This window comes from Chiroxiphia lanceolata, chromosome 6 (genome assembly GCF_009829145.1).
Source record: "Chiroxiphia lanceolata isolate bChiLan1 chromosome 6, bChiLan1.pri, whole genome shotgun sequence".
Classification (NCBI taxonomy): Eukaryota; Metazoa; Chordata; class Aves; order Passeriformes; family Pipridae; genus Chiroxiphia; species Chiroxiphia lanceolata.
Genome location: NC_045642.1, coordinates 15052318 through 15076778, shown reverse-complemented (window position 1 = coordinate 15076778; position 24461 = coordinate 15052318). Strand labels below are relative to the sequence as shown.

General features: G+C 41.8%; 1 protein-coding gene across 3 annotated transcripts; it reads right to left on the bottom strand.

Moving 5' to 3' along the window:
* Window positions 1–88: 88 nt before the first annotated feature.
* Window positions 89–24025, bottom strand: GTF2H1 (general transcription factor IIH subunit 1). 3 transcript variants are annotated; one of them, XM_032689738.1, is made up of 15 exons: window positions 23953–24025; window positions 19960–20128; window positions 17962–18154; window positions 15373–15535; window positions 13604–13697; window positions 12999–13148; window positions 11991–12070; window positions 10547–10677; window positions 9287–9374; window positions 7886–7974; window positions 6844–6961; window positions 5917–6007; window positions 4360–4475; window positions 3388–3480; window positions 89–2827 (listed from the first exon to the last, which is right to left on the bottom strand). In XM_032689738.1, exons 2-15 carry the CDS (start codon window positions 20111–20113, stop codon window positions 2741–2743), a joined length of 1647 nt encoding a protein of 548 aa, XP_032545629.1. In that variant the 5' UTR covers window positions 20114–20128; window positions 23953–24025; the 3' UTR covers window positions 89–2740. The 3 variants fall into 3 exon arrangements, 2 of the variants coding, with proteins under 2 accessions (XP_032545629.1, XP_032545628.1); XM_032689737.1 differs by lacking the exon at window positions 23953–24025 and adding an exon at window positions 22992–23152; XR_004357461.1 differs by lacking the exon at window positions 89–2827 and adding an exon at window positions 5704–5818 and having other exon boundaries at window positions 23953–24009.
* Window positions 24026–24461: the final 436 nt, after the last annotated feature.

Genomic DNA, 24461 nt, shown 5'->3' with positions numbered 1-24461 from the left:
TACACAGTTCTCTCAATTTAGACCTGAGTGGAGCCTGTTTGGGATTTAATTCAACATCAGAAAACACAGCCTAAGCATTAGAGAAGACTTCACTTTAGAATTCAGTAGGGTTTATTCTACAAATCTTAGATCAATGCCAATGATACAAGTTTTATGAATTCTCATTAAAAATACAAGTCAGTATAAAGATTCCAATAGTAATATAATGCATGATGATTCAGTTTCAAAACTCAAGGAATTAATCTGTGTTTTGGACCATGCTACAGAAAAGGGGAACATAACGTAGAAAGAATATTTAGTTTACCTCCCTTTACTTGAGGAGGGGCCTGTGCCTTATTGCCACAATACCTGAAAAAGCAATATGAAGTGCATAGCAGCCTTGCCTGTACAGTCTCTAGGCAAAACTGTTGTATCATAGTCCTCTTCCCCCCTAGTTCTGTTAATTAAGGTACATTTTGATAGCCTGATATCACTACAGTAACTTAAAGCTATTGCAACACCATCCCCGAAATGGTTATAAACGACAGTCCTCTGGACTGTAAAATGTTCTTGTGATGCACTGAAACTTTTCCACCATGCTAACCATTTTGCCCAGCCTTTCCAGGAACACTAAATACTGACTCCAATTAAAGGTGAATTAGTTCCATGTTCAAAACTGTCCCATACATTTTTTTAGTGAAGTCTCAGTGCAGTCTAATACTTAAATGCGTTGTTCATAGCTTCAGGCACAGTTAGAATTTAAATCAGACATTTTAGGTTTTCTTGACCCTAGCCCTCTGATATGATGAAAGGTGTGTTAGCTTTCACAAAACAGCTGAAATTTGGCCACAGAATTCCTAGATCAAATGCTTTGGATCGGGGGAGAACAAACTACCCTTTCTTTCTGGAGCTGCCTGCACCTAAAAGAGGATTTGGCTTAATAAAGCCGTATCTCTAAGCCTAAATTTTAGAGAAACAGTTTAGTTATCACAAGAGGTAACTCTTGATAAGATGTGCACCTCATCCCCCAAATGTTGTACGTACATCTGTTTGTTCCTAGTGACATTTCCACCCTGTCAAGAACAAGGGGCACCTCATGTTGAGTCCAGTCATTTCTTGTAGCAGAACCACATCAACAGCACAGAGCAGGGGTCATGCATCAATCTGCAAAGGCAGACAGGGAACTAGGCTGAACAATATGCACACATTTCCAAACAGAACTTTGGTGCAGACAGTGGCATTTAACTGAAACTCAGCTTTTACCAAAATATTATAGCATAATACAAAAATCTGAAAGCAAAAAAGGGTAAAAAGAAGCTGCTGACTTCCACACACCAGTAAAAGAAAAAACCCCTCTTGCATAAATGGAGCAGCAGCACAGAACAAGCACCAACTTGGCTACACCAATACATCTTCTGTAGGAATTTGCAAGAATTATCCACCCAACATCATACTATCATATTTTAGCATCATACCAAAACATAGCCATTAAGCCATCATGCAGGCTAATGGGAATTTCTTCTGCTGTACTGAACACTGCTGTGCTTGCTTTGAATACATATTGTTGCTCTGATTTGTCTTTGTAGTAGATGCATTTTTAACAGTCACATTTAGTCTTAAGTAAAGAAGTTCAGTAGCCCATACTGGGCTTTAGTACAGTCAAGGTGACAAAAAAAATACAAGGATGGCATTAAACTGCATATATTCTAGAAAAGGGGGTTACTTTGCATTTAAGTCACATTTAATACAAGACAAGTTGGTCTGAAACTGTGAACTGATTCTATTTGGAACAAAGTATGGCACAGATTTCCAACATCTACGGACATTGTGATAACACATTTTTCTCTTCGCAATGATTATCAATTCGCCAAAAACAGTATAACAGTCAAAAGGGAAGAATGAAGGAAAACAGATTTAGGAGAAGAAATAAAAAAATGCCTAAGAATTGAAAATAAATGACTTCTTTTGTAAGAAACTTTATTTAATGTCATTTTTAAAAATGCATTCTCTCCTCAGAACAGATGCCACCATTAAAAAAAAAAAAAGGATTGCAGTAGCACACACTTGCACTCAAAGGAAAACATGCAAAACTGATGGCTGAAAAAATTCTGCATAAAAATCCAAGACTTCAGGCAAAAGTTTGCCCCCATGTACCTTTAGGGACCCCAGACCATGAACAACTTTCAGTGCAATGCCTCTTGCTTCCAATTGGTGGGGAAACATATGGCAGGAGCTTGTCTTCTGACAGCTATACTCTCCCAGATGTTTAAAGCAAAAACAGTCTCAGCTATGTTTTAAGATACCATTGTTAAACTGTTGCAGAAAGTACAAACAATTCAATAAAATGTCAGAATCCAGTGAAGAAAAACTTTTGAGATCTACCCTGTGCCATACACTTCTTAAAAAAAAATTAGACAGTAAAACAAATTTTATTAATACACCCTCTTTAAATTTTTTATTTCTGAAAGCAGCTCTTTATGCAAATCAAAAGCAGTTCCTGAGTAACTGCAGTAAACAGTGTCTTTTAAATATTTTTGCGCCTCAGCTCTTCTGTTTTGGTTCTTCCTTGTTTTTCTCCCTAGTTTTCAAGTTTTTTTTTTTTCAGTTCTTTTTCAAAAATGTGCAAGTTCAGTTAGCATCGTTTCCAGAAGTCCACAGCTTGCAGGTCTTCCTGCAAGAACTCTAAGTTGATCTGCACATACCTAGGCTGTACTCCTACCCTATTGCAGGCTTTGCTCTCAGACCTGTACAGCGTGCGCCTTCACGTCTTCTTCAGCATGCGCCGGGACTGCCACGTGTGGAACTTGTTGTAGGCCGTCTGCAGCATCTCCTCTATATGGCCTACCAACTGAAACATTTAAGAGGGAGAGAAATTGTCCCAGCTACTGGAAAAACAGATCCCCTCCCCTTCCTTTGCTAATCAGTTGGATTCTTCCTTTTATTCACAACAAGTAACCTCACTAAAATCAGAGGTGCGTCAGAGAAAGGCTCTATTGCAAAGTATCCACAGAGGGAGCAGTGCAGAGAGCTGCTAAGCTGATAAGGTCACAGGGAAGTGACACTGATTGTGCTGTCTGTTCCACTATTTAGTCTGCAACTACTTCATGTCTGACATGGTGGGAGACAGTCTGAAGTTGCTCAAGTTCTACTTCATGGTGGAAGTGAAAAATGACTTCCCCTTTCTGTTGTCTCACTTGAGTAATTTCACCTTACAGTTCTTGACACTTGCTGGCATCATTCAGCAAGTTAGATAGGGAGAGACAACACGCTTAACTGTGTACCTAATTTCCCTCTGCCCATTTCCTAGTTAATGCCCTAGAATAGAAAGTAACAAAGCTACCATCCTTAATAGTTAAGATTGAAATTATTAGAATGCACCCACATAATTAAACAGTACTTTCCCCTTACATTTGTGCTTAAATACTGTCTCCGAATCTTTTCTTGGAATGGGCAGAGCTTTGTAACCTGAAATCTTTCCAAGTTGCTCCTCATTTTCACAACCTGAGAAAGACAGAAACCAGTATTATAATACAGAAGTATTGTAACAACACATAAGTTTCATTTCCTTTAACAAATTGTTCTCCAACAGAACACCTTGTAACTAATTTGGGGGGCTAATTCAGGTATGAGTAGTTTAAGAAAGAGACTGATATTTGAATAACTGTTCTAACACTTCTTGAGTGCATATCTGTTTTTGAGGCAAGTGCAGTGTGGCACTCTGATCATTACTACTCCATCAGTAAACACTATATATAGATAAAGCTATTCATAAAAACATCTTTTTTTGCTTCAAGCAAAGACTGTACCATGGATTTTCAGGCCATGTTTTGCAGCAGACATACCTGAATGCAAATTTTTATCTTTGTTTTCCATGTGAGGTCAAAAGAAAGAATACATATATACCTGGCTGTAGACAGGCATCTCTTCTTGTCTGCACCTTAGTTCTGAAAAGCAGTGTGTGTTCTGAAGGTATGACAGTGATTTTTGCAATGGATAGAAGAATAAGGAAAACTTGCTTGTAACTGTCACTACAAAGGTTATTTCTTGGAGTTGGGGAAGAGGGGCTTTTGTTTCTGTGTTTTAAACTGGAATGAGAACGCTGCAGCTGCAACAGAGCTGACCAATCTGCTTGAAACTGGCTTACAGCAACTGCTCCAAAGGCAGCTAACAGGGAGGCAGGAACAAGGGTGCTTTTAACTAAACAGCATCAGCAGAATTACTGAAAAACTTAATGTTTTGCGACCTTCAGTTTTAGGGATGAGTAAAAGCTGTACCGATTTAAGGCACATGTATTAATTCTATATTTCAATAATGACAGTCATTCTAAACCATGATCTGGCCACATCCTAACCAGGGCCACGCTAAGAAGCTCCGCCTTACCTTTTCTTCTAGGAATGGCGTGTTAACAGGGAAGCAGGACCAGAAGTGTCGTAGCAGTTCCCCTACTGCCACGTACAAGTGTTTTAGTTCAGACTGAATGTCATTTGGCACCATCTCTGCAACAGGCAAAAGGTTTTGTCACATCACTCAAACTATCCTATGAAAAGTGAGAATTAAGGCTAATGAAGGAGGTCAGCAATGTATGTTCCCACTAGAATCACAGAAAGGTTGGCCAGCAGGGAACACTGAGGTGCCTCATCCCTCAGCAGCTCTTAGATGAGGACTACTGGCAGTTATTAGATCAGGTTCAGCTGCTATTTATGGCTCTATACTTGGAAGCTTGTGTGCTACACAGGGAGATCCATGCCAGGCAAAGAATGGACACCAAACCTTAATCCAGGATTAGAAGTAGTATATTTGTATTGTTCTAACAGTGTGGCAGTACTGCTTCCAGGACCAGCACCTTGTGCTCACAGCACCATGCTAAGTACTGTGTGCTGCATACTGCAAATTTTTCCCTCTATCTTACACTGGCAATGACAATATGGTCATAGTGTGTGGAAAACGAAAAATCCAGACAGGAAAAAGGAACTGTGTCCCAGGTACTCTTAAAGAAGAAAGGGTGACAGGGTTCAAGAACAAGGAAGGAACCACAACCAGAAAGACCCAAACAAAAAGCACAAGCAATCACTGAGGATGAGGAGGAGTACACTGAACTGAACAGTGAAGAGCAAACTCTAGGATGAGGTTGTTTAAAAAAAAAAGTGGTGGTCAGGCTCAAAGTGAAGTGTAGCACCCAGAATGTCAACTGGGATGGGCAGAAAGCCTCACCACTGCTTGCTGATTCCTTTTCTTTCACTACCATTAAGAACTCATACTTGCTTTTTCAGCTGTCCGATTTAGTTTCTGTTGCTTCTCAGAGTAAGTAACACAAGATAAAAGTGGAAAACTATTATAAATCCTGAGAACAGAGTTTCATCTGCTGTCAGATTACAGAGACAGGAACTCAAACTGGCAGGAATGTGACAACAGGGAAAGGGGTGCTTGCATGGAGATGTGAGAAGGAGAGGTTATCTGATTTGCCCTTGCAGTCTTCAAGTTGCCTTTTTTCACAGCAAGCTGTGGATCTTAAAATCAGGTTGCAAAAAACCTAGTTTCAGACAATGATCTAGACCTTGCTTCCTTAGAGCTTTCAGGGTATGCCTGCATTTTCTACAATCCAGAAAAAAAAAGTCAGAAAAGAAATGCTGAACAAGTAAAACCCAGTATCTGTAAGAGGACTTAGTATCTATCAAATGCATCCTTCATTACTTGCTCTGTAAAATTTTCCTCTTGCTCACTTGCCTCAGCACTGGTGTAGCCAGTACCACCCTCATGGTGTTGGCTGGGTTGTTGCTTTCCTTTTTTTGTTGTAACCCGGTACTACTCCAGCTATACATTTCCATAATTTCCTTTATCACTGTAACACATTCCAAGGGAGAGATGAAACAGCAAGCCAGCTACTGCTGTGCAATGCAATAAGATACGATTAAAGTATTAGACATCCTAAATCCTTACGGTTTATGGCTTGCTGTGTTCCACCCTGCATAAGTGCTCCTCCAGGTGACAGGACTGCAATAGTGCTGGCAGCATCACCACTTGAAAGAACCTGAAGGGAGAGGGAACAAATATTTCAGCTCATGTTTTCTAAAAAAAAATCTTTTTAAACTAAGTTCTATTTGAACCCCAACGGCAAAGATTGGTTGAACAGATACAATGGAAGCTCAGGCAAACAGTCAGCTCTTCTCCAGAATTAGTCACAGTGCCTTTAAGTGCTATGCTCATTTGCAGTGAAAGCTCTCCAATTAATTATGAAAAAAAAACCCCTTTCTTTACCTAGGACTGGAACTGGCTGTGCAGCTACTTTGAGGTGAGATAGAGAGTTACTATACAGAAGGGTGACACATTCACAGTTGTGGCTGCTTTACTAATGGAGGAAGTTCAGACACTGGCTGGGGAGATTGGCCACAGGGCTGTGCTGCCCTCCAGGTGCCAGGACACAGCTTCTGTGCAGCCCATGGTGAGATCAATGGCCTACCAAGTGCATTTAGGAGCAAGCGACCAGTTCACTTACAATCCTGCTCACTATAACCTTCTAAGACCATTACATCCAAAACTTTAGAGGGTGGGATCGAGACACTGGCCTGTGCATGACTGTCCTGCTTTACTACCTCATACCTTTGCCATTTCCTCAAAAGAAAGCAGGAACAGTAGAATATAACTGAGCATCAGCAATGACTCAGTTTCCTACTGCGTAGATCTTAAACATGATAGTTCAAAAGGTATTGCCTAAAGCTGTGAACTAAATCAGGTAACATAAAACTACTGGAGATAATTTAAGTTTACCCTGAAAAATTAGAATTCCAGTACACGTGAGACACAAACCTATACAGAAAGCAAGATGCCAACATCAACAGGGAAATTTTTTTTGGTATTCTTCCATACCTGAGTTAGTTTAGGTACATATGCTTCCATTTCTTGTCTAATACTATTAAAAGAATTAATTATATCCTGACTGGTTGCATATTGCTGTGATTGAATTGGAGTTGGACCATGATAATACCTGTGTGGTGAGAAAAGGAAAAAGTGCATTAATAAGAGTGTTGGTAAAGCAAGAGACCAAACTCAGTTCTTCTAATGTTTCTAATTTTAGATACTTTGTAACTGTTGACACTACTATCTAAACCTTATTTACTGACAAAGTACAATACATTGCCACTGGAAAGAGGTTGGGTTAGGGATGGTACGGCAGCAAAACAAGAGCTTCCATTGTTGAATCTGTGATCATCGTTTTGCTAATGAAAATCTACCTGCGCCACCTAATTCTGGGAATATCCTTAAAGTGCAGCAATTCACATCACTTACAACTGAAACTGAGCTAAATGAAGTTAGGTGCACATTTGGAACTGTTCTCTTTCCTGTAGTATCACTCCTTTTCTGAAGTTACATCTTGGTTCTCAGACTCTTGTTTAGGAAACAAGAGGACTACTACTAGAAAAATCCAAGACCACTGAGCAGTCCAAACTATGCTGATTGTGCTTTTTTGCCCGGGAGTGGAATTTCCCTGGAATCGTATATATTTTCACATGTAACACATACATTTTTTCCACTGAAAGCTGTAGCGAAGTGCTGAACTGTGAACGGAGGTCTGTTAGACTTCCACCGAAATTACATGTCAAAGGCATTCAGGGAGGCTTACAGAGACTCAACACTCTGAAAAGCAAGATGGAATTGAGCAGGAGGGTGGGACTACATGATCTCAGGAGGTCCCTTCCAACCCCAACCACTCTGTGAAATGAAAATACAAATTTAAAAGGGAATTACTTGGAAACTGGTTTATGCAAGAGCTCATGTTAGGTTTCTAAACTTAGCCTAAACATGCTTAAGGGTGGTAAAGTAGAGACTAAATCAGCTGGTTGTGTGCAGGTTGTGATGAGAGACCTGCTAGACTAACCATGCTGAAATAGCTGTGCATATTTTAACTCACCTATCAGACTTCTTTAAGTTTAGTGCAATAGTTTTAACGCCATTATTCTTTGATAAATCTTCGTATTCAATGGCCTCCTGCAGTTTCACCTAAAACAAGCCAAAAAATTATACACATTACAAATGAGGACAGAATTCCATACATCCTCTGCTTTCTTCCAGTTCACTGAGTTTGAGCAGAAGGGTTACTAAAACCTTAAAGAAAACCAGAGTGTGGAATGACTCATGTCTACCATCCAGAGGGAACCCGATATTGTTTAGACTGCACCATTTGGATGTCTTGGCACTACTGCTTTTCTGTAGATTCTGGCCAAAACTTGTCAGTCCCTGCCATTTCCAAAAAGTGTTCTGATATACAGATAATTACTTCTGATATTTATGTCCATCTAACTCCAGATTAGCAGAAATAGTAATGATTTAATAGCTGTTGTACAGGAGTGTCAGACTAAAACCACAGTAATTACCGAAGCTACCCAGTGACAGCAGGGCGGAGCATTAATGGTGAAAGGTAACTGCACAGCAATATTGGACTTTGTACAGTGACAAAACAGCTTTTGAAGTCTCCTGCTCTCCTGCTACTCTTTCACTCCCCTTTTCATCACATTTATTCTAGTTCTGGTATATAATTTTTGTGCTCAGTAAAAACTGCAGCTTTTGGGGAAAGTCAAAGCGGTTGACTATCCCAACATTTAACAACATACTGTATTCTACAACATCTTCTCACAATACAGCAAAGTTTGGAGTCCTTTTGGCATTTTCTGTTTAGGCTGTCAACTCCAGGAAGAGTGTTCATTTCAATTTTGTAGCAATTACAGTACTCTCTTCCACTTTGTGAGCTGCTATAGTTAGTCTAAGCCAGGTTGTTGCCCTGTATTTCAGTACACCAGGCATCAACTACACTTTCAGTTCAACCTCACTTCAGCTTCTGACTTTAGGATGAAGCCTGCCATGTTCCAGTTGAATCATCCCCTCTACAAACAACATGCTTGACAGGTTAATATTGATGCTTGAACACCAATATCCCTTTCTGATGGATGTTCTCTAGAAGTTTTAAGGCATTTGGGGAAAAAAAAAAGGTAGCAGGCCAAAAATAGAACTGCAGCAAATAGAAATAACTAGATTTCTGGGTCCAATCAGAAGCATGTTGGAATTTTTTACTTTCACTGGGCACTACTGAAGAGATTAACAGAGCAATACTTCAAGGTGTAATTTATTTGTGTTTACTAACAGAGGTACTAGCAGAGGTACAGGCTGTCAGGTTCTTACTCTATATACTTCTAAGCAGGGCTAAAGAGGTTTCACTTCAGATGCGTCATAAAACAAGTAAGGAACTTTCAGCAATCTTTTGAGACACAGAGTTTCCAGTTCCATTCAATCAGAATTGCATTAGCTGACTTTATACCTTTTTCAGTGGTGGCTGAAAGAAATCTGAATCCCTGGAGTTTCCATCCGTACTGCTGGTCTCACTGTAATGGTCATTTTGTGCTTCTCTTAAAATAGAGAAACAGCATTAAGAAGAATTCACCTCACAGGAAACTTAAGATACAAGCTAGAGACAAAGTAAATACATCTGTTTCAAAAACTTTATATACACGTTCACACACTGTATGTCAACTTTTCCCCCTTATATCTTCGTTTCTAGCAGTTGATGTAGATAGAAGGAACCAATTCCTCAAATTAACCCTGATTGTCACAAGGGAAATTCAACAGCAGGGGAAAGTGCTTCTCCCTCTCTTCAGAAATAGTAGCATGCCAGCAGTGCATGTGGGACACACAGCAAAATCATGGCTAAATTAGAAACACTTTGTATACGCTCTTATGCAACCAGGTATTAGCAGAGCTCTGGGAGTCCTGAGATACTACTGTCCCAGGAGGATAGCTATCCTTTTGTCCCTTTCTGAACTGAGAAATAGAAACACACACTGCCCAGAAGAGATTGTTTAAGGTCCAGTGTTTGGTTTGTGCGAGACAGAAGAACAACATGAGGGAGCCCAGCTACCAGAAGGAAGTATTAACTAAGATCTCTCACAGTTAAGGTCTGTAGGATTTGGGTAGAGCAGTAATGCCTTGCCGGTTGCCCATAAACCAGTTGCAGAGCAGATCACATCAAACCCGTCTTGTATGTCTGTTAAGAAGCTTCATTTGCGAAGTTCACTGTAAACATATGTAACCACCTAACACATGTTTCTGGTTGGGGCAGGGTACTGCACCACAGGAATCTTTCATCTGATCCACCTGTGCCATGCTGTTCTTCTGCTTCCTCATTTACTTACGTCCCTGTACCCCACCACAGGAAGCCCCAGTAGACCTGCTGCTGGCAGGCAATAGGAACTCTCTGCACCAGCCCTCACCTGCACACAGTGAACAGAAAACTAATTCTGCAGCCTTCACCAGGGCTAGAGATCTAAGGGGGAAACATTCTTTCCTTTCTAATCTGCTTTATATGCTAACGTGGCTAACAATAGCATTCATCACTTCAAACGGCTCTGAAAAACTTCTGTAAAGTAAAATGGAACCTAAAGGTATTTTCATCTCTAGACCGAAATAATTAATTCATAAATATTAAAAGAGAAATTTGGATAGGTAATGGAAGGCATAATTTTGTTTTGGAAATTCCTTAAACTTTGTTACAAAAAAGCTTTTACACGACCCTGAAACTTACTGTTTCCTGAGGCCAGCTGCAAGGACCATGGCACTATGATGATTAAAGCGTTTTATGATGGCAGCATTGCTGCTTTCTCTAGCAGACTTTGAGGCATTTGATGTAGAGGCCACAGAAGCAACACCATAGCCCTATAAAGAGAACAACATTAATTACCTCCTGCCCCCCATTCTGTTTTCCCTTGGGTCAGGACGTCTGCATGCCTCCTCCTCTGCACTCCACTCAGTGATACTGCATCAGCATCTGAAGCATCATTTTCCTACCTTTGCCCCACCATCACCTTACGTACTTGGAAAAATCTCCAGTGACTGTTTTGTTCTCTTAGTGCTTGGCAATTTAGAGGTGTCAGAGAGAAAAAATAAAAAAGATAAACAGATCATTTTGTAAGAGCGTGACCTGTTACAAGTAAAAACAGAACTAGCTTAAAAATTAAGGATCACCTGTACAAAACACAGGCAAGGAAGAGCTAGCAATTGTTTTACTGACCTCTTTTCAACATCTAGTGGGACAGCAGCAGCCCATAGGCTAAATGACATCTGTCAGGAGGCTGTAATACCACCAGGAATTCAGGAAACCTCCAGCCTTACTGTTGGCAGAGTTCCCCAGTTACCAGGTGGCTGAAGGCAACTCACTTTACCCCATAGGCAGTTTCATGCTTGCAGTTAACCTGCCTCAAAAGCAAACCAGGGCAGTTTGCAGAGCACTTCAAACACACCTACCCTAAACTCATGGTTTCAGACTGTTAGCTTTGGACAAGTCTCACACAAAAGAAAAGAAAAAAGAAAAAACCCCAAACAACCAAAAAACTACTGCAGTGACATTATTAATTACAACTTAAAGTTTCAGTTAAATCAGATGCAGAAAAGCAGATCTTTCAGTTATTTCATGTCATGGTACACCATTGATATAAATTGTTTTAACTTGTACTTGGAGGCAGGTAATAGTTCAAGTTAAATCATGTTTTTATCAAAAAAAAAAGTATTTAAAGCTAAACTAAGAAAACTGTATAAAGTGTCCTTAACATTATGCCAAATCTAATAGCAATGTTCAAAGTGAGAACAAATCAAAGACTTCTTCCTGTTTTGTGCTACTCTTCTGTACACTGTCACAGCTTCTAAAAGGTAGAAAAAAACCAAAGAGTACACTTTAGATGAAAAAGCTAAGTAGAAGAGTAATTGTCCATTTACACCCTGCACACCAAGCCAGATGTGAGGCACACAAGTTCATGGGCACAGTGTCCATTTCTTTACACACATACAACAGCAGGGATGTTGAGTACCCAACCAATAAAATGGCCTAATAAGTGACTTGGTTTAGAATTAGCATTTGTAGATATTTTAAAAGAAGGACCCATTTACTCCTTAAATGAAACTAAGGAGGGGGCATGGTTTTCTTTGGAGCTTTTGTTTGTTTTATGTTTTTTCCCCCAACTATCTATACTTACTTCATCTAAGGATTTATCTTCCAAAGCTGTTAAATCTATCAGGGGGTTTTTCACTCCTTGAGACACCATTGCTTTTAACCCTGTGTGAAACAAAGAAAAAAAGGTATCTAAACAAATAGAAATAATTGTGGGATTACTGTATTATATTTAATATTTAAAAGGAAAAGACAAAGGTTCTGCAGAAGCCCAAGTAACACGGAGACTAAAACTTTAAACCCTTTTCAAAGTTCTTTTAAATAAGGAATACTTGTGGGAAGTTACTGTAAAAGATCCTCCTACTAATTAGCCCAGTTTTCACCAACTTCTACACATCACTGAAGACTGATTAAAAAAAATAAACTGATATGCAGTTACTGGGAAGCCTCAATTGTGTTTCCTCTAATTTTGGCACTGTTTCTCTGCCCTGCCTAGGTAAAATGACAATTTACATCTGGTGACAGGTGAAAGATTTTGCATTCCTAATAGAATGCTTTCATTAGCCAGAATACATACTAAGGAACGGTGTTAAGTGATCCCTACTCTCCCCATTTCTGTATCATCACAAATCTATCTGGAAAATCTGGACAAATATATAGATCTTGTTTACTAAACCCCCATCTATAACAAAAAGCTGTACCTGTTGTAAATTGTGCACATACCACAAAACAAAGCCTATGTACACAAAATTATTCCATAGTAACTGATGCTACAACATAATCAATCTACTAGGATGGCAAAGTATGGAATTTACCACTGACTTTACTATTATATAAGTTGTAATATAGCTTATTTCTAGTGCTGCCACTTTCCAAAGGGTAATTTGTTTCAAGAAATGCACTTACTATGAAACATGCTCAGAATAGCAAAGCTGTAGCTAACTTACAATGGCTTTCACTTTCCAGTTCACCAAACAGGATGTCTATGAACACAAGAAAACTGTTGACCTCAGCGTTGGTAGGTTTACTAGATACACCTCTCCAGTGCTGTGCTCCATGAGTGTAGCAGCTACCGCAGAAACAAACAGCTCACCTTTCTCATCCAGTTTGGCACATTCTGCAAAGAGGTCTTTTGAGCCTGTATTGAGCCTGTCCCGATGAAAATAATGAGACTGAAAAAATCGTGTCCAGAATTCCCTCTCAGTCATGTTGTGTGGAACATTTTCTGCGTATTTCATTTTTACTGTGAACAAAACCAAGAACAATTACAAACTGTTCCACAAAAGTTTATACACCATTTTATGCTAACGTTTCCTTGCTGGCTTGCTTGCTCTCTGGGTAATGCTGCCTCTATTCATGCCCGTTAAATGGAAGGGACTGCAGTAGTTAGGCATGAGCAACAGGTACTCCTTTATGCCCTACCATGCTTGCTGATGCTTTGAAAAGAAATGCACATAACAGTGGCCTGAACACTCCTGAATTGCCAACACACAAGAAGTCTGATTTGCCAGAGTACCAGTCATTTTCAGAAATATATGAATATGCTTCTTCCCATCCCTCTAACAAGGCAGGAAAAATCATCCAGAAGACTGAAGATATGGCCCCTTATACTTCCAGGTGCAGACTAACATTTAGTCTTTCCCTAATAAGACAGTAAAACCCCAATTCTTAAATGCATGTGTTTGGTATAGTTCTTACCTGCAGGGTATGTTCGAAATATGGACTCAATAATATCTGAAGTCAAATTGTACCTCAGACCATTGCAGCCATCTGTCTGAGGCCGTACATCAGCCTAAGCAAAAGCATATAGGGAAAAAAAAAACCAGTCATGTCTGGATGCCTTCTGTAACTGGAAAAGGAAAAAAAAGCTGACATCTTGCAAACGAGCTCTGCTGCAGAGAAAATAATCTTCTTGCTCCAATAATCCATAACGTATTTGATCATAATAGGTATTTTACAATGAGAAATGAAAGAGCATGCATTTATTACTTTATTATACTTGCCACTTAAAGGAAAATTCAACAAGTAGACTGCAAGCTTTAGAAAGCAAAGAGCACTCCACTGGTCAAAAGAAGGTGTGCTTAATTTAACATATCTTCGTTCTAAAGTAAAAATAGGTATCTTTACTGTATATGCCTCATCTGTTATTGTTCACTCAACAATTCAGTGAATAGTCAGCAACAATAATGATGTGACAAAAAGGGATATATGGCTCTTACACCTTATTTCCTTATATATTACAAGCATTTTAGTGTAGTTGATAAATAACACTGAATTTAAAAATGCAGAGTTAGCGTTAGTCAGAACTTTCAACTTAGATCTCAATGATCTCTTTAGGAAGCTCTGGAGCAAGTAAGTGCTCCGCCCAATTATCAGTAACAGGAAAAGTACATGATTGCACATGCTACCACCTTTTCCTCCTTTTCCTGTGCACCTAAAGTCCCTCTTCTTCCTAGGGAAACACTCACTCTGAGCAGAGCCAGATAGTTACTTTAACTTGAACTAGGACACACATATATCTTAAGTTTTCTTCTTCGCAAATGCAGAGAACATAAAAACAACCAGTTATTTTAAGAAAGATTCAGTTTTGAAGGTTTGGTGTTTTTTTTTCTTGGTTGTGATTTTTTTTTTAATTAATGTTAAGGTGTAAAAATAATGGGAGACAGGAAATCAGAGCAATCAAATTCGTTTGGTAACTGATTCAGGTATTTCCAGGGGGAGAAACACAAATGTTTGTACAGCAGCTGAAGTGTAAAACAACTCCTACCTCCTCTTTCCCTCCTAAACCCACTGTGTGCATTACAAAGGTGGAAGTGGGATTCCAGCTAAAGATTCATATCAATGAATTGTGTTGCAGAAGTAGAAACATGTCTCTGTGTGAGGAATCTGAAGTTGTACGTAGATTACTTTTAAACTGCACTGGGATTACTGAAGTATGGCTTCTACAAACGGGTAAAATAACTGATGGTTAGGGAAAGAGGAGAGAAAATGAGCTTTCAGATATACAAGTTGTTCTTCAAGTAGCTGAAAGCATGTACTAGTTTAAAAAACTGGGGAGGGAATAAAACCCTCGGGCAGAAACGTTCATTTATGCATGTCAATGCTGCTACAGATACATTTTCTAATTTATTGAGCTAAGACACTGTAATCTAGTGACTCTATATGAAACATTACTCCTGTTTCATGGAAGGCAGAGCAGCAGCACAAACAACATCTGCCTACAGGCAATTTAAAGGTCAAACTGGGCATCTTAAACTGACAAAATTTTGGGGTTGCAGATTTGCATAAAACTTTTACTTTTTTTTTTCTCCTTTACACTTGCAATAGGCTATTATGCAGAGAGATGTTAGGCTGTGGAACCCAGAAAGAACAACACTGAGGTGTATGGGAATAAAGTACATAAGCAGAACCCTCACTTTCCCAAATTTGTTTGCTCTAAAATCCTTTAAGTTAGAGGTTCAACGTACCAGGAATGCTGCAGAGATGCCCACATCCTGCTTACTAGGTGCTGCAGAATTATCCCCTGCATTCAGGCTTAAACGGTTGGCCCAGAATTCTTCAGCACTGATTACTTGGCTCACAACAAGGTCTTTATAGAGCTGAAACAAAACAGGATCTTCTTGCAGCATTCTGGTAAAAGAATGTATTGAATAGAATTGAAACGCTGCAGAATAAACCACTACTATTTCCACAACTAACATGAGTCCACAAAAGGAACAGAAACCAACTTCTCTTCCAAAACGCTGTGCATTTCTTAACAAGACTGTGTAAACAACCAACCTCAATAGCAGTACTTGTCTCAAAAGACTTATGAAAGGACTAAAAAAATGTTTAAGGAATAGCACTGAATGTTAGAAACCAGTAATGCCTAAGAAAAAGTTAACATGGGATTAACGTCTTGTCCTAAATATCCTGATGCTCTTGTGTCTTTGCACATCCAGGACTGAGTCTCCTGAACTGTAAAAACACAAGGAATTTTCTTGATCTTCCATAAGAAAAGTATGATGGATGGAAAAAAGAGATTTCATCACTGTCCAATTCTTGGTTTAAGATCTTAAAATTCAGTAGTTACCTATCTCTGTTCCAGTGCAAGAGCACAGATTACAAAATATGCATGGGATAAGATATCTTGAAACACACATTAACCCAAGCTGTTTGTTCATTTATGTTTCTGAGGTGACAGCAGGATCTTCATCACTGAACTATCACATGCAGCACAAGTGCTACAGACACATTCAGTGTCACTATTTCCAACAGGGTGCAATGTTTACAAAAGTTATCATCCAAATATCAAGTATCACCCTTACTACCCAAAATGCAAAGACTGTATATGCATTGGAATCTTCAGTAAAATCACATTTAAGCAGCTTTTCATACAGCTGTGTACCTCATATGAAACCCACTGGGCTATTTTTAGGGAATCAGCCAATAACCTCACCAATCTTTAACACATACCTCAGGGTCTTGATCAATTGCAAACAACAAAAAAAAAATCAGAAATCGTATGAATACATAGTACGTGGTCTAGGATAAAGTGCTATCTGGACAGAATGAAAGTCTGTAGCTGCTGCAAGGATGAAGTAGGACGAGGTGGAAGTGAAAGCTTTGTGGCAGCACATCCCTATTATGTTTTAACCACTAAGGTTTCTCCAGTTTTTTTTGTTGGTACAGATATGGATTAGTGGCAATTCTTACAAATTAGTGCAGCACAAAGCAGTTTGTTATTCTAATTATTTCATTACAGCTTGGAATTTTGGTACATACCCAACTCCCACATATCAACGAATGAAGGCAGTGCTGCAGAGACTCTAAATGCAGTATCCTTCCAGGTTGAAACTTTTTTGCCTTGTCTGTTGCAAATTAAGCTAATGAAGCCCCATCACTAGACTTGGATTTCTAATCCTCAAGAGAACACACTATGGCTGAGCATGTGCAGAGCTTCTGGCTTTTCAGTAACTAGAAAAGCTCCTGATGCCTCATGGTGTGATGCCGTAAAACTCCATTTAAGGATGCAAGGATTCAGAGCTCAGACTGCCCATGTTCTAAATACCAATACTGTTAGAAATGAGGCACGTAGCATAAAGAAACGAGTATGGGAATAGTGCCAAAGCAGGCTGCTCTGCTGCAGACCCTAGTGGTTGCTGCAGTACTGGAACCAGTTAATCCTGGATGTGTCACGGCTCCAGCACTAGGGCTCTGGTCCTTCTGCTGGGAATTCTCCCTTTAAAGATCCAATCTGCCCCATGAGGCAATGCTCCCATGTTTTGAAAAATCTAGCTTTAACTTATCTAAGTTCAAAGCTAGAATAGTCTTTGGAAATGGAAGCTTGTAGATATAGGATTCACAGCAGACACTAGAATGAGGTGAAACTCATTTGGGGAGTTGCAGAGAAGGGAGCTCTGTGGCCACAAGGACTGGTTTAACACAAACAGTTTAAAGGAACGGAAATGTATCTTAGGCCTTTTGGGAAACGGACTTAGATCCTCAACATCATCTCAAAACATTTTTTAGAATAAACATCCTGTATGCCAAATTACATTCTGCTTCTCAAGTGAGAGACATGAAAATACTTAACAATTTAGAAGTCTATAAAACATCAGAAAAGAAGATTTGAGGGAGAAGAGGCTACACAGGGAGAAAAAAAAGAGGCCATACAGGGAGAAAAAAAAATCACAAAGCTCCAGAAAACTTCTGGAAAAGGAAAAAAAAAATCTTTCAAGCAGCTTTTCTAACTGATACATGTAAATTTAAGAGGACTAAAAGAGAGAGACTGCAAGTTGGGTGCTCTCATAGCCATGTGAAAGAAAGAAAAAAAGCAGATTGGCTGCATTTACACCTCAAGAACGTGTCACTAAGAATGCAAGTATAGTCTCAACATGTGACAGTTACGCAAGTCCAAGGAACTGCCTCTAAATTTAAGGCAGGGAGATTTTTACTAGGGAAACAAATGCTATATCACTCAAGACGTTGAAACAACTGTTAACAGAAATACATGATAGTTAGCTAACAATTAGACGAAAAAAAATCCAACAAAGTTTAGGTTCCTTTCTCTTTACCTGTTCTTCTCCTCAAGTTCTTTATTAGCTTTCCTTTTGAACTTAGGCAACAGTTGTTGAAGAAGATCCTTTACTGCATCTCGCTCCTTCACTGCTGTGCTTTCATTGGAGAAGTGGAAGTTGGTCGTGTCCCCTGCATGCAATACCAGCTGAAGCTGAATTTTTGCTTTACCTTCTGGACTGATTTTCTGGCCTAGATTGCAGAGAGACAGACAGTAAGCTAATACAAGAAACTGTCTTCCCTAGAGTATTTGCTTATAAGCAGTTATCCTCATCATCCAATTAAATACCATTATCCTGCGTGTGAATTCCAGCCATGAAAGTGGAACAGTCAGTCTTCCCCTTGAATTAGTCTGAACCCTGCATCTTGTTCACGGTAAAACACAAGACACAGACACCAGCAGCTTGTTGCTCAGCATCCTTCAGTTCCTGCCCAGGAGCCCTGATTCATCTTTGCATTCCCCACAACCTCCGTTAGGAAACTGCCGCAAATGCAACTGTCATCACCTGGACACCACGACCTGGAGCCAATCCAGACTGCTGCTGAAAGATGACAACCTCATTCCCCCTTTCTGCTTCTTCCTGCTGCCTTTCTTGTATGGCTGTGTTTGTGTGGCAAGCTGAACCAAGGAACTGATACACTCTAAAGTACCCCCTTTTGTTTTTCCAGCTGGACCAGCTCCCACAGAAGGACAGTGGCAGGAAAGCAGAGACAGGGTGAGTAGCAGCATGCCTGGATCCCAGTTTCCAGAGGTGAGGTAAGTGCAGTTAGCCACTAGTACTTCCCAAGCTAATCACCAATGCCTCCAAGGTACTACTACACTCTCATGACTCATAAGAAAAACCTAATTCCTGCTTCCATCCTCATAACCAGAGGGAGCAGAGGCTGGGACAGCTATGCTTATGGACTCTTATGCTATACTGACTTCAGTGTAGCTCTGCAAATGGCACTAATCTAACTTTTAATATTATCCCTTTCTCCAGTGCAAGTGGGAGACAGGAACCAGATGTCAACACTAAATCATCTTCTCTATTACAAATTTACAAATACATTCCACCTTTTTTTTTTTATTTTAGATGACAAAAAGAGCATCTTTCATCTAAGTTAAAAATACTTCAGTGCCTATACATGTAAGTATTTAAAATATAAGCTGCTTAAGTGTAAGTTAATAGCTAAATAAAACCTTTGCAAAGTTGATTATTACAGGTGAACAGGGTTTTTAAACTCCTTATTACATTCATATTTAAGAAAATAGCATCTTAGTTCTGATTCATCACACATTTTTGACCATGTTGCAGTACTCTGATGTGACTTTAAACAGCAATAATCACTAAACCATTACCGACGCACACAACTTACTTTTTATTCCTTCTTTGGCATTACAGCACATGAAATATGAGCACTAATTGGAGCCAAAAAGGCAGCATGCTATAGACATTTACTGTTTAGTTTTGACTTGCAAGTACTCTGCTATTGCAACAGCAAATGGTTGTTCAGAATGTTACTAGCTAGGCCAAACTACAGAAGCTGACACTTCTGAAGCTATGGTCTGCTGGATGAAAATAAAACAGAGTTCATTTTATATGAAAATTGAAACAGCTTTAGATGCCGAGTTTAACAGATGACATGCCAGATACTTTCTGTGTTAAGACTCTGAAAATCCTATACGCTTCCTCAACCCTCCTCCCACCCTTCCCTCCACAAGCATATGGCGCAGATTATTTTTCTGTTCAATTTACTGCAGAAGTCTATCAAAAGTTAATATTAAATGGAGTATAAGTTAAACATCTGAAGACTACAGAAGTTCTGCAGTAGCATCCTTAGACTGGTGATACTTCACCACAGTCCTGATCTCTGCTGCTTCACAGAGTAGCCCGGTCAAAGCTACTCTGCAACCTTCCTCACCTATATCTAGTGCCATATGAGCTTTGGGTTATCTTTAAATATTTGTCAAAATCCTGCTTACTGAAGCTGGAACAGGAGAAGTGTTGACTTACATTTTATGTCTGCATACATATGGCTGACTGTGAAGCGGTCTTTGCCTTCAGGTGCCCATGCTATCCGTTCAGCCATGAGGTACAGAGCTCCATCCTGCTTCTTCTGACGTACCTTCTTTACAATCAGTAACACTTCTTCAGATGATGTTGCCATTGTGGCTGCAATGAGCTATTAAAAACATATAGTTGAGCTGATTATTTATAATTATTTTTACTGTAAGTCTTTCACTACTCCTATGCATATTGAAGTATTACAGTCCACATTTACTTGTGCATGCATTCAGATTTTGGAAACGTTTCAGATAAACACGCTTCCCTCTGTCAGTACAATCAGCAAATTTATTCAAACAAAATACTCCCAGCTAACTAAATAATGTATGCAATTATATGCTGATACTACTTTTGCTCCAATAAAAGGAGCAATTACATTTAAACTGAGAATCTTACATTTAAACTGATAACTCAGTTTTCCTGGTTTAATGTTCCTTTACTGGTTTTTCAAGTTCAGAAGAATACTGAAGCTAAGCAAATTCATAAATTCCAAATCTCTTCTGGTATTGGCAGCAATTCCTTTCTTCAATGGGAATGGCAGATGCTAAGTCATTTCAGAACGTGGAAAGATACAAGGGGTGTGAAAAATCATGGATTTTCAGGTCGCTGTGCTAAAGACCAGGCAGCCCAGTGACACTGCTGTTCTTATTGTGGTGGGTTTTGCCCAAGGCTTGGACAATGTTTTGCACATTTGATTGCAGCTGGCTAGTTTCCTATCCCTCTCCCCCAAAGTCTGAGGGACTAATGTTATAAATACTACAGCACAATGATAATTTTTCACAAGCCTTTTGATACTTGTTGCGTTGTTCTCCCCAGCAGTCACTAATATTGCTCTCTCCAGGTTCAGCCTACAGCCTTAAATTTCTCAGGAGATTAAGGACACTGCAAGTATAACTGTACTCTGTCAACATACTGTTGTACACCTATCAAAAACTTACATCTTTGGTAAGTTTGCTGAAAATGTTTAGTATGTCCAATTGCTGTATTTTGTGTATCACATACTTTACTACTGATATGCAAAGTAGTATTTGCCAATGCTGATATGCATGTTTCATGTGTTTTAGAATACCTGTAGTATCTACACACTGTGATAGTAGATATCACAAAATGATAATTCTAAGCATTTAAGGTCACATGCTTCTAATTGTCTTTTTAAAAAAGTGCCAGCAGCAAGCTGGGATATTTTACTCTGACAATCCAAACAGTAGCATTCTCTTCAGCAGAAGTCTTACAAGCCGACATCCCAATGATTTATGTAAAATACTGAATGGAAAGACTTCATGGCAAAAGGGCTCTGCACTTAAGCTTTGCTCCTTCACTATTCCAGCCACCCAAAGCTTTGCCAAAGGGTTCAGTGATGCTGAGCTCATTGTGGGGTTTCACATCAGCACCACTGCAGCAGTCACTAGAACGCGCTGTGCCACATTCAGAGCAGCCCTGCTAATACTTCTTTCTCAAAGAAAACTGCATGGCATCATTTCAGGAGTGTTCCGTAGCATTATCCATTACAGTCTCCCCAGCAGCATTATTCCCTTTCAGTGCTGTTCACACAACCCTTTTGTGTAGTTTCCTGTTGCACGTCTGCAGTCTCTCATCTGCATCTTATCCTTACTGGAAAAGGGTAGCTGGCCACAGACTCTAAGAGACTGGACACCTCAACGTATGCAAGACTAGGGATTTTGACATTTTTCTCCCTTTGTTACTTTACAGTCCTTTAAGGTCATTATTATCCAATGCAGTGGAGCCAAAGCCACAGAATGCAAAAGGAATTAAACCTGCACTGAACAGCAAGCAAAAGGAAAGCATTTCCATAGTCGGGCTCATTCTGATGCCAGTTGCTTTGCTTTCCTACCATGCCATTTCACCCACCTACAACCAGTCTTTCAACTACAGAAGCAAAGGATCAGCAGCTACCAACTTCTCCTTTACAGCCATTCTAGCACAGTACCCCACAGTGTGCAATCTGTGAGCACACAATTATCCCACAACTGGCTCATTCCACCTTCTCGGAGGGTGAGCACACTGGCTCACTGCTGTTCTTTCCATCTTTGCTGTGCTTTCTTTTTCCTGCAGTCATTTACAGTGGAAGTGGGATGATACAACTCCTGAGCACAGCAAGCATTACCCAAAATGGAGAAAACCCCGAGCTGTCTTTTGAACAGTACATCAGAAAGAACAAAAAAAACCCTATTAATAAGCAGGATTTAGGAAGGTTACCGTCTGTCACTAATGAAAACAAAATGGCTTCTTGTTACAAGAAGTACTAAATTCTAAAATAGAAATCTTGCATGAGAATGGTCTCCTACAGGGAAGGCTACGTCCTCGCTAAGCACACACAGTGCACAACTCATTTTCCTTTTTTTTTTTTTGCACATATAAGGCTTACTATGCAGCAGGGTGAGAGCCATCAATGCTCTACTTGTGCCTGCCCAAATCTCATAACCTCTACATTTATCAACTCAGGTTTCCAGGAATCAGTACTGTGGATGATGACACTGCTGCTCAGAGGGACAAGGACTGCAACATGCGTGCAGAGAAATGCTGTTATTTAACAGCTTGAAGTGATAATTTTAATCTGCTGCAGCATTACAGACAGACCTTTCTCTGGTTCAAGTATCTTCCAGAACAGAGAGGTCAGACAAGTTATTTTAAATTCTTCAGCAGCAGACCTTTTGAACTGATGGTCAATAGTTCTAAAAGCACTTGGATCAATCAGCAGCCCTAACCCATGAGGTGTGGCTCATCATCAAGCTTGTCTTGAGGACATTAGTTGCAGTTGCAGTTTACAATTGGCAAGGTGTATCAGGAAGCTTAGTGTTGGCACAGACTGAAAAAAAAGATTCTGTTTGCTTACCCACCTATAAGCCTTCCCCTCTTAGCTCTGTGGGAGCAAACACAGCTCCTAGAAGTACTGTCAAATTCCAATAGCTATCCTTCCTCTATCAGAGTGACTCTTCCTAACCGCTTTTACAACTAGGTACCTCTCATCTCTGTTCTTTACAACACCTGTTCTGAACGCTCTCCATTACCAGCATTTCACTGCAGTCTCTTCCCATGTGGTTTTGCCGAGTTCTAAGCAGAGATAAAGGAAATGTTTACACATTTTAATAACCCTGACTTGCTCAGGGTGGGCATGGGCTGACAGGTGAGCTCTGGCAGATCTGATGCAGACCTTGCTGTTGGGTTTCTGTTCCCCATAGGGAACCGCAGAATCATGGAATATCTGCGCCAATGGCACAGATGGCAGGGATGGATGAATGCAGCCGGGCCCGGGGACAGCCCTGGGGCCTCTCTGCGGGGCCGAGAGCAGCTCAGCAGCACCCGAGGGGCAGCAGGGCCCTCTTAACGGGACACAGCCCAGCTGGACAGGGGATGTCAGCAGTGCCGCTTGTCCCGGTCATGGCGGGGGGAACCGCGGCCGTGAGCCCGCCTAAGGGCCAGGCCGGCCTTACCCGACCCGCATCCCCACGCTCCGGGTGGGATGTCAGCCCGAGACGAGAGGGACCCGGGCACCCGCATGGCCCCGCTGGGGGCTGCCTGGCCCCAGTGCCCCGGCAACCGGCGGGGAAGGCACGGCCAGGGTACCTCTCTGTGCGCCGCCCGCCCCCGGGGCCAAGTCCCGGGGCAAAGCCCGGTGCCCGCGGTGCCGCCGCCGCGGCGCTGCCACCTCCCCGCCGCCCCTCGACCCCGGGGAGCGCACACCGGTCGCGCCACCGCCCCGCTCGTCCCTCCCCCCGCGGCAGCCACGGCCCCGCCACACGCTCGCCGGGCACGGACGAAGCGCGGGAGGCCAAAGGCCGCCGCGGCACCACCGCGGCGCGGCCCCGCCGCCCCCGGGGACGGACTCGGGGGAGCCGGGGTGGCGCGGCCGGGAGGCGGATCGGGCCCCTCCGTCCCCCCCGGCCGCCGCGTTCCCCTTCGCTCCGCGACGGCGGCTCTTACCGTGCGGGTGGTGCCGGGGCTGCTCCGGGCGGCAGCGGCGCTACGGGGGTCGGGCCGCAGCCGCCGCCGGGGCCATGGGGCGGGCGGGGCGGGCACGTGACCGGAACGGGCCGCGGGGCGCCGGGGGCGGGGCCTGCACCACGTGACACGGGAGCGGCGCCGTCACCGCATGGGCCCGGCGGTCACGTGGCGCGCCCGCCCCTCCCGGCCCCCCGCCCCGGTCACGTGGCAGCCGCTCCCCCCCGTCGCCATGGCGCTGGCGGGCGGAGGGGGCAGTGACGAGGCGGCAAAAGGGGCACCGCCGCCATCCCCCCTCCTCTTTCCCGCCGCGCCCGCGTCCGGCCCGTCCCGTTCCCCGCCGTCACCCGTCGTCCCGCTCGTCCCTGGCCATCGAGCCCCGGCTGCCCGCTCCTGCTCCGCTCTCGGGTCGGCGGCGGCGCGGCCGCGCTGCGGGGGAGGGGCGTCCCCTCGGCCCCGGCCCGCGCGGCGGGAGGGAGGGAGGGAGGGGG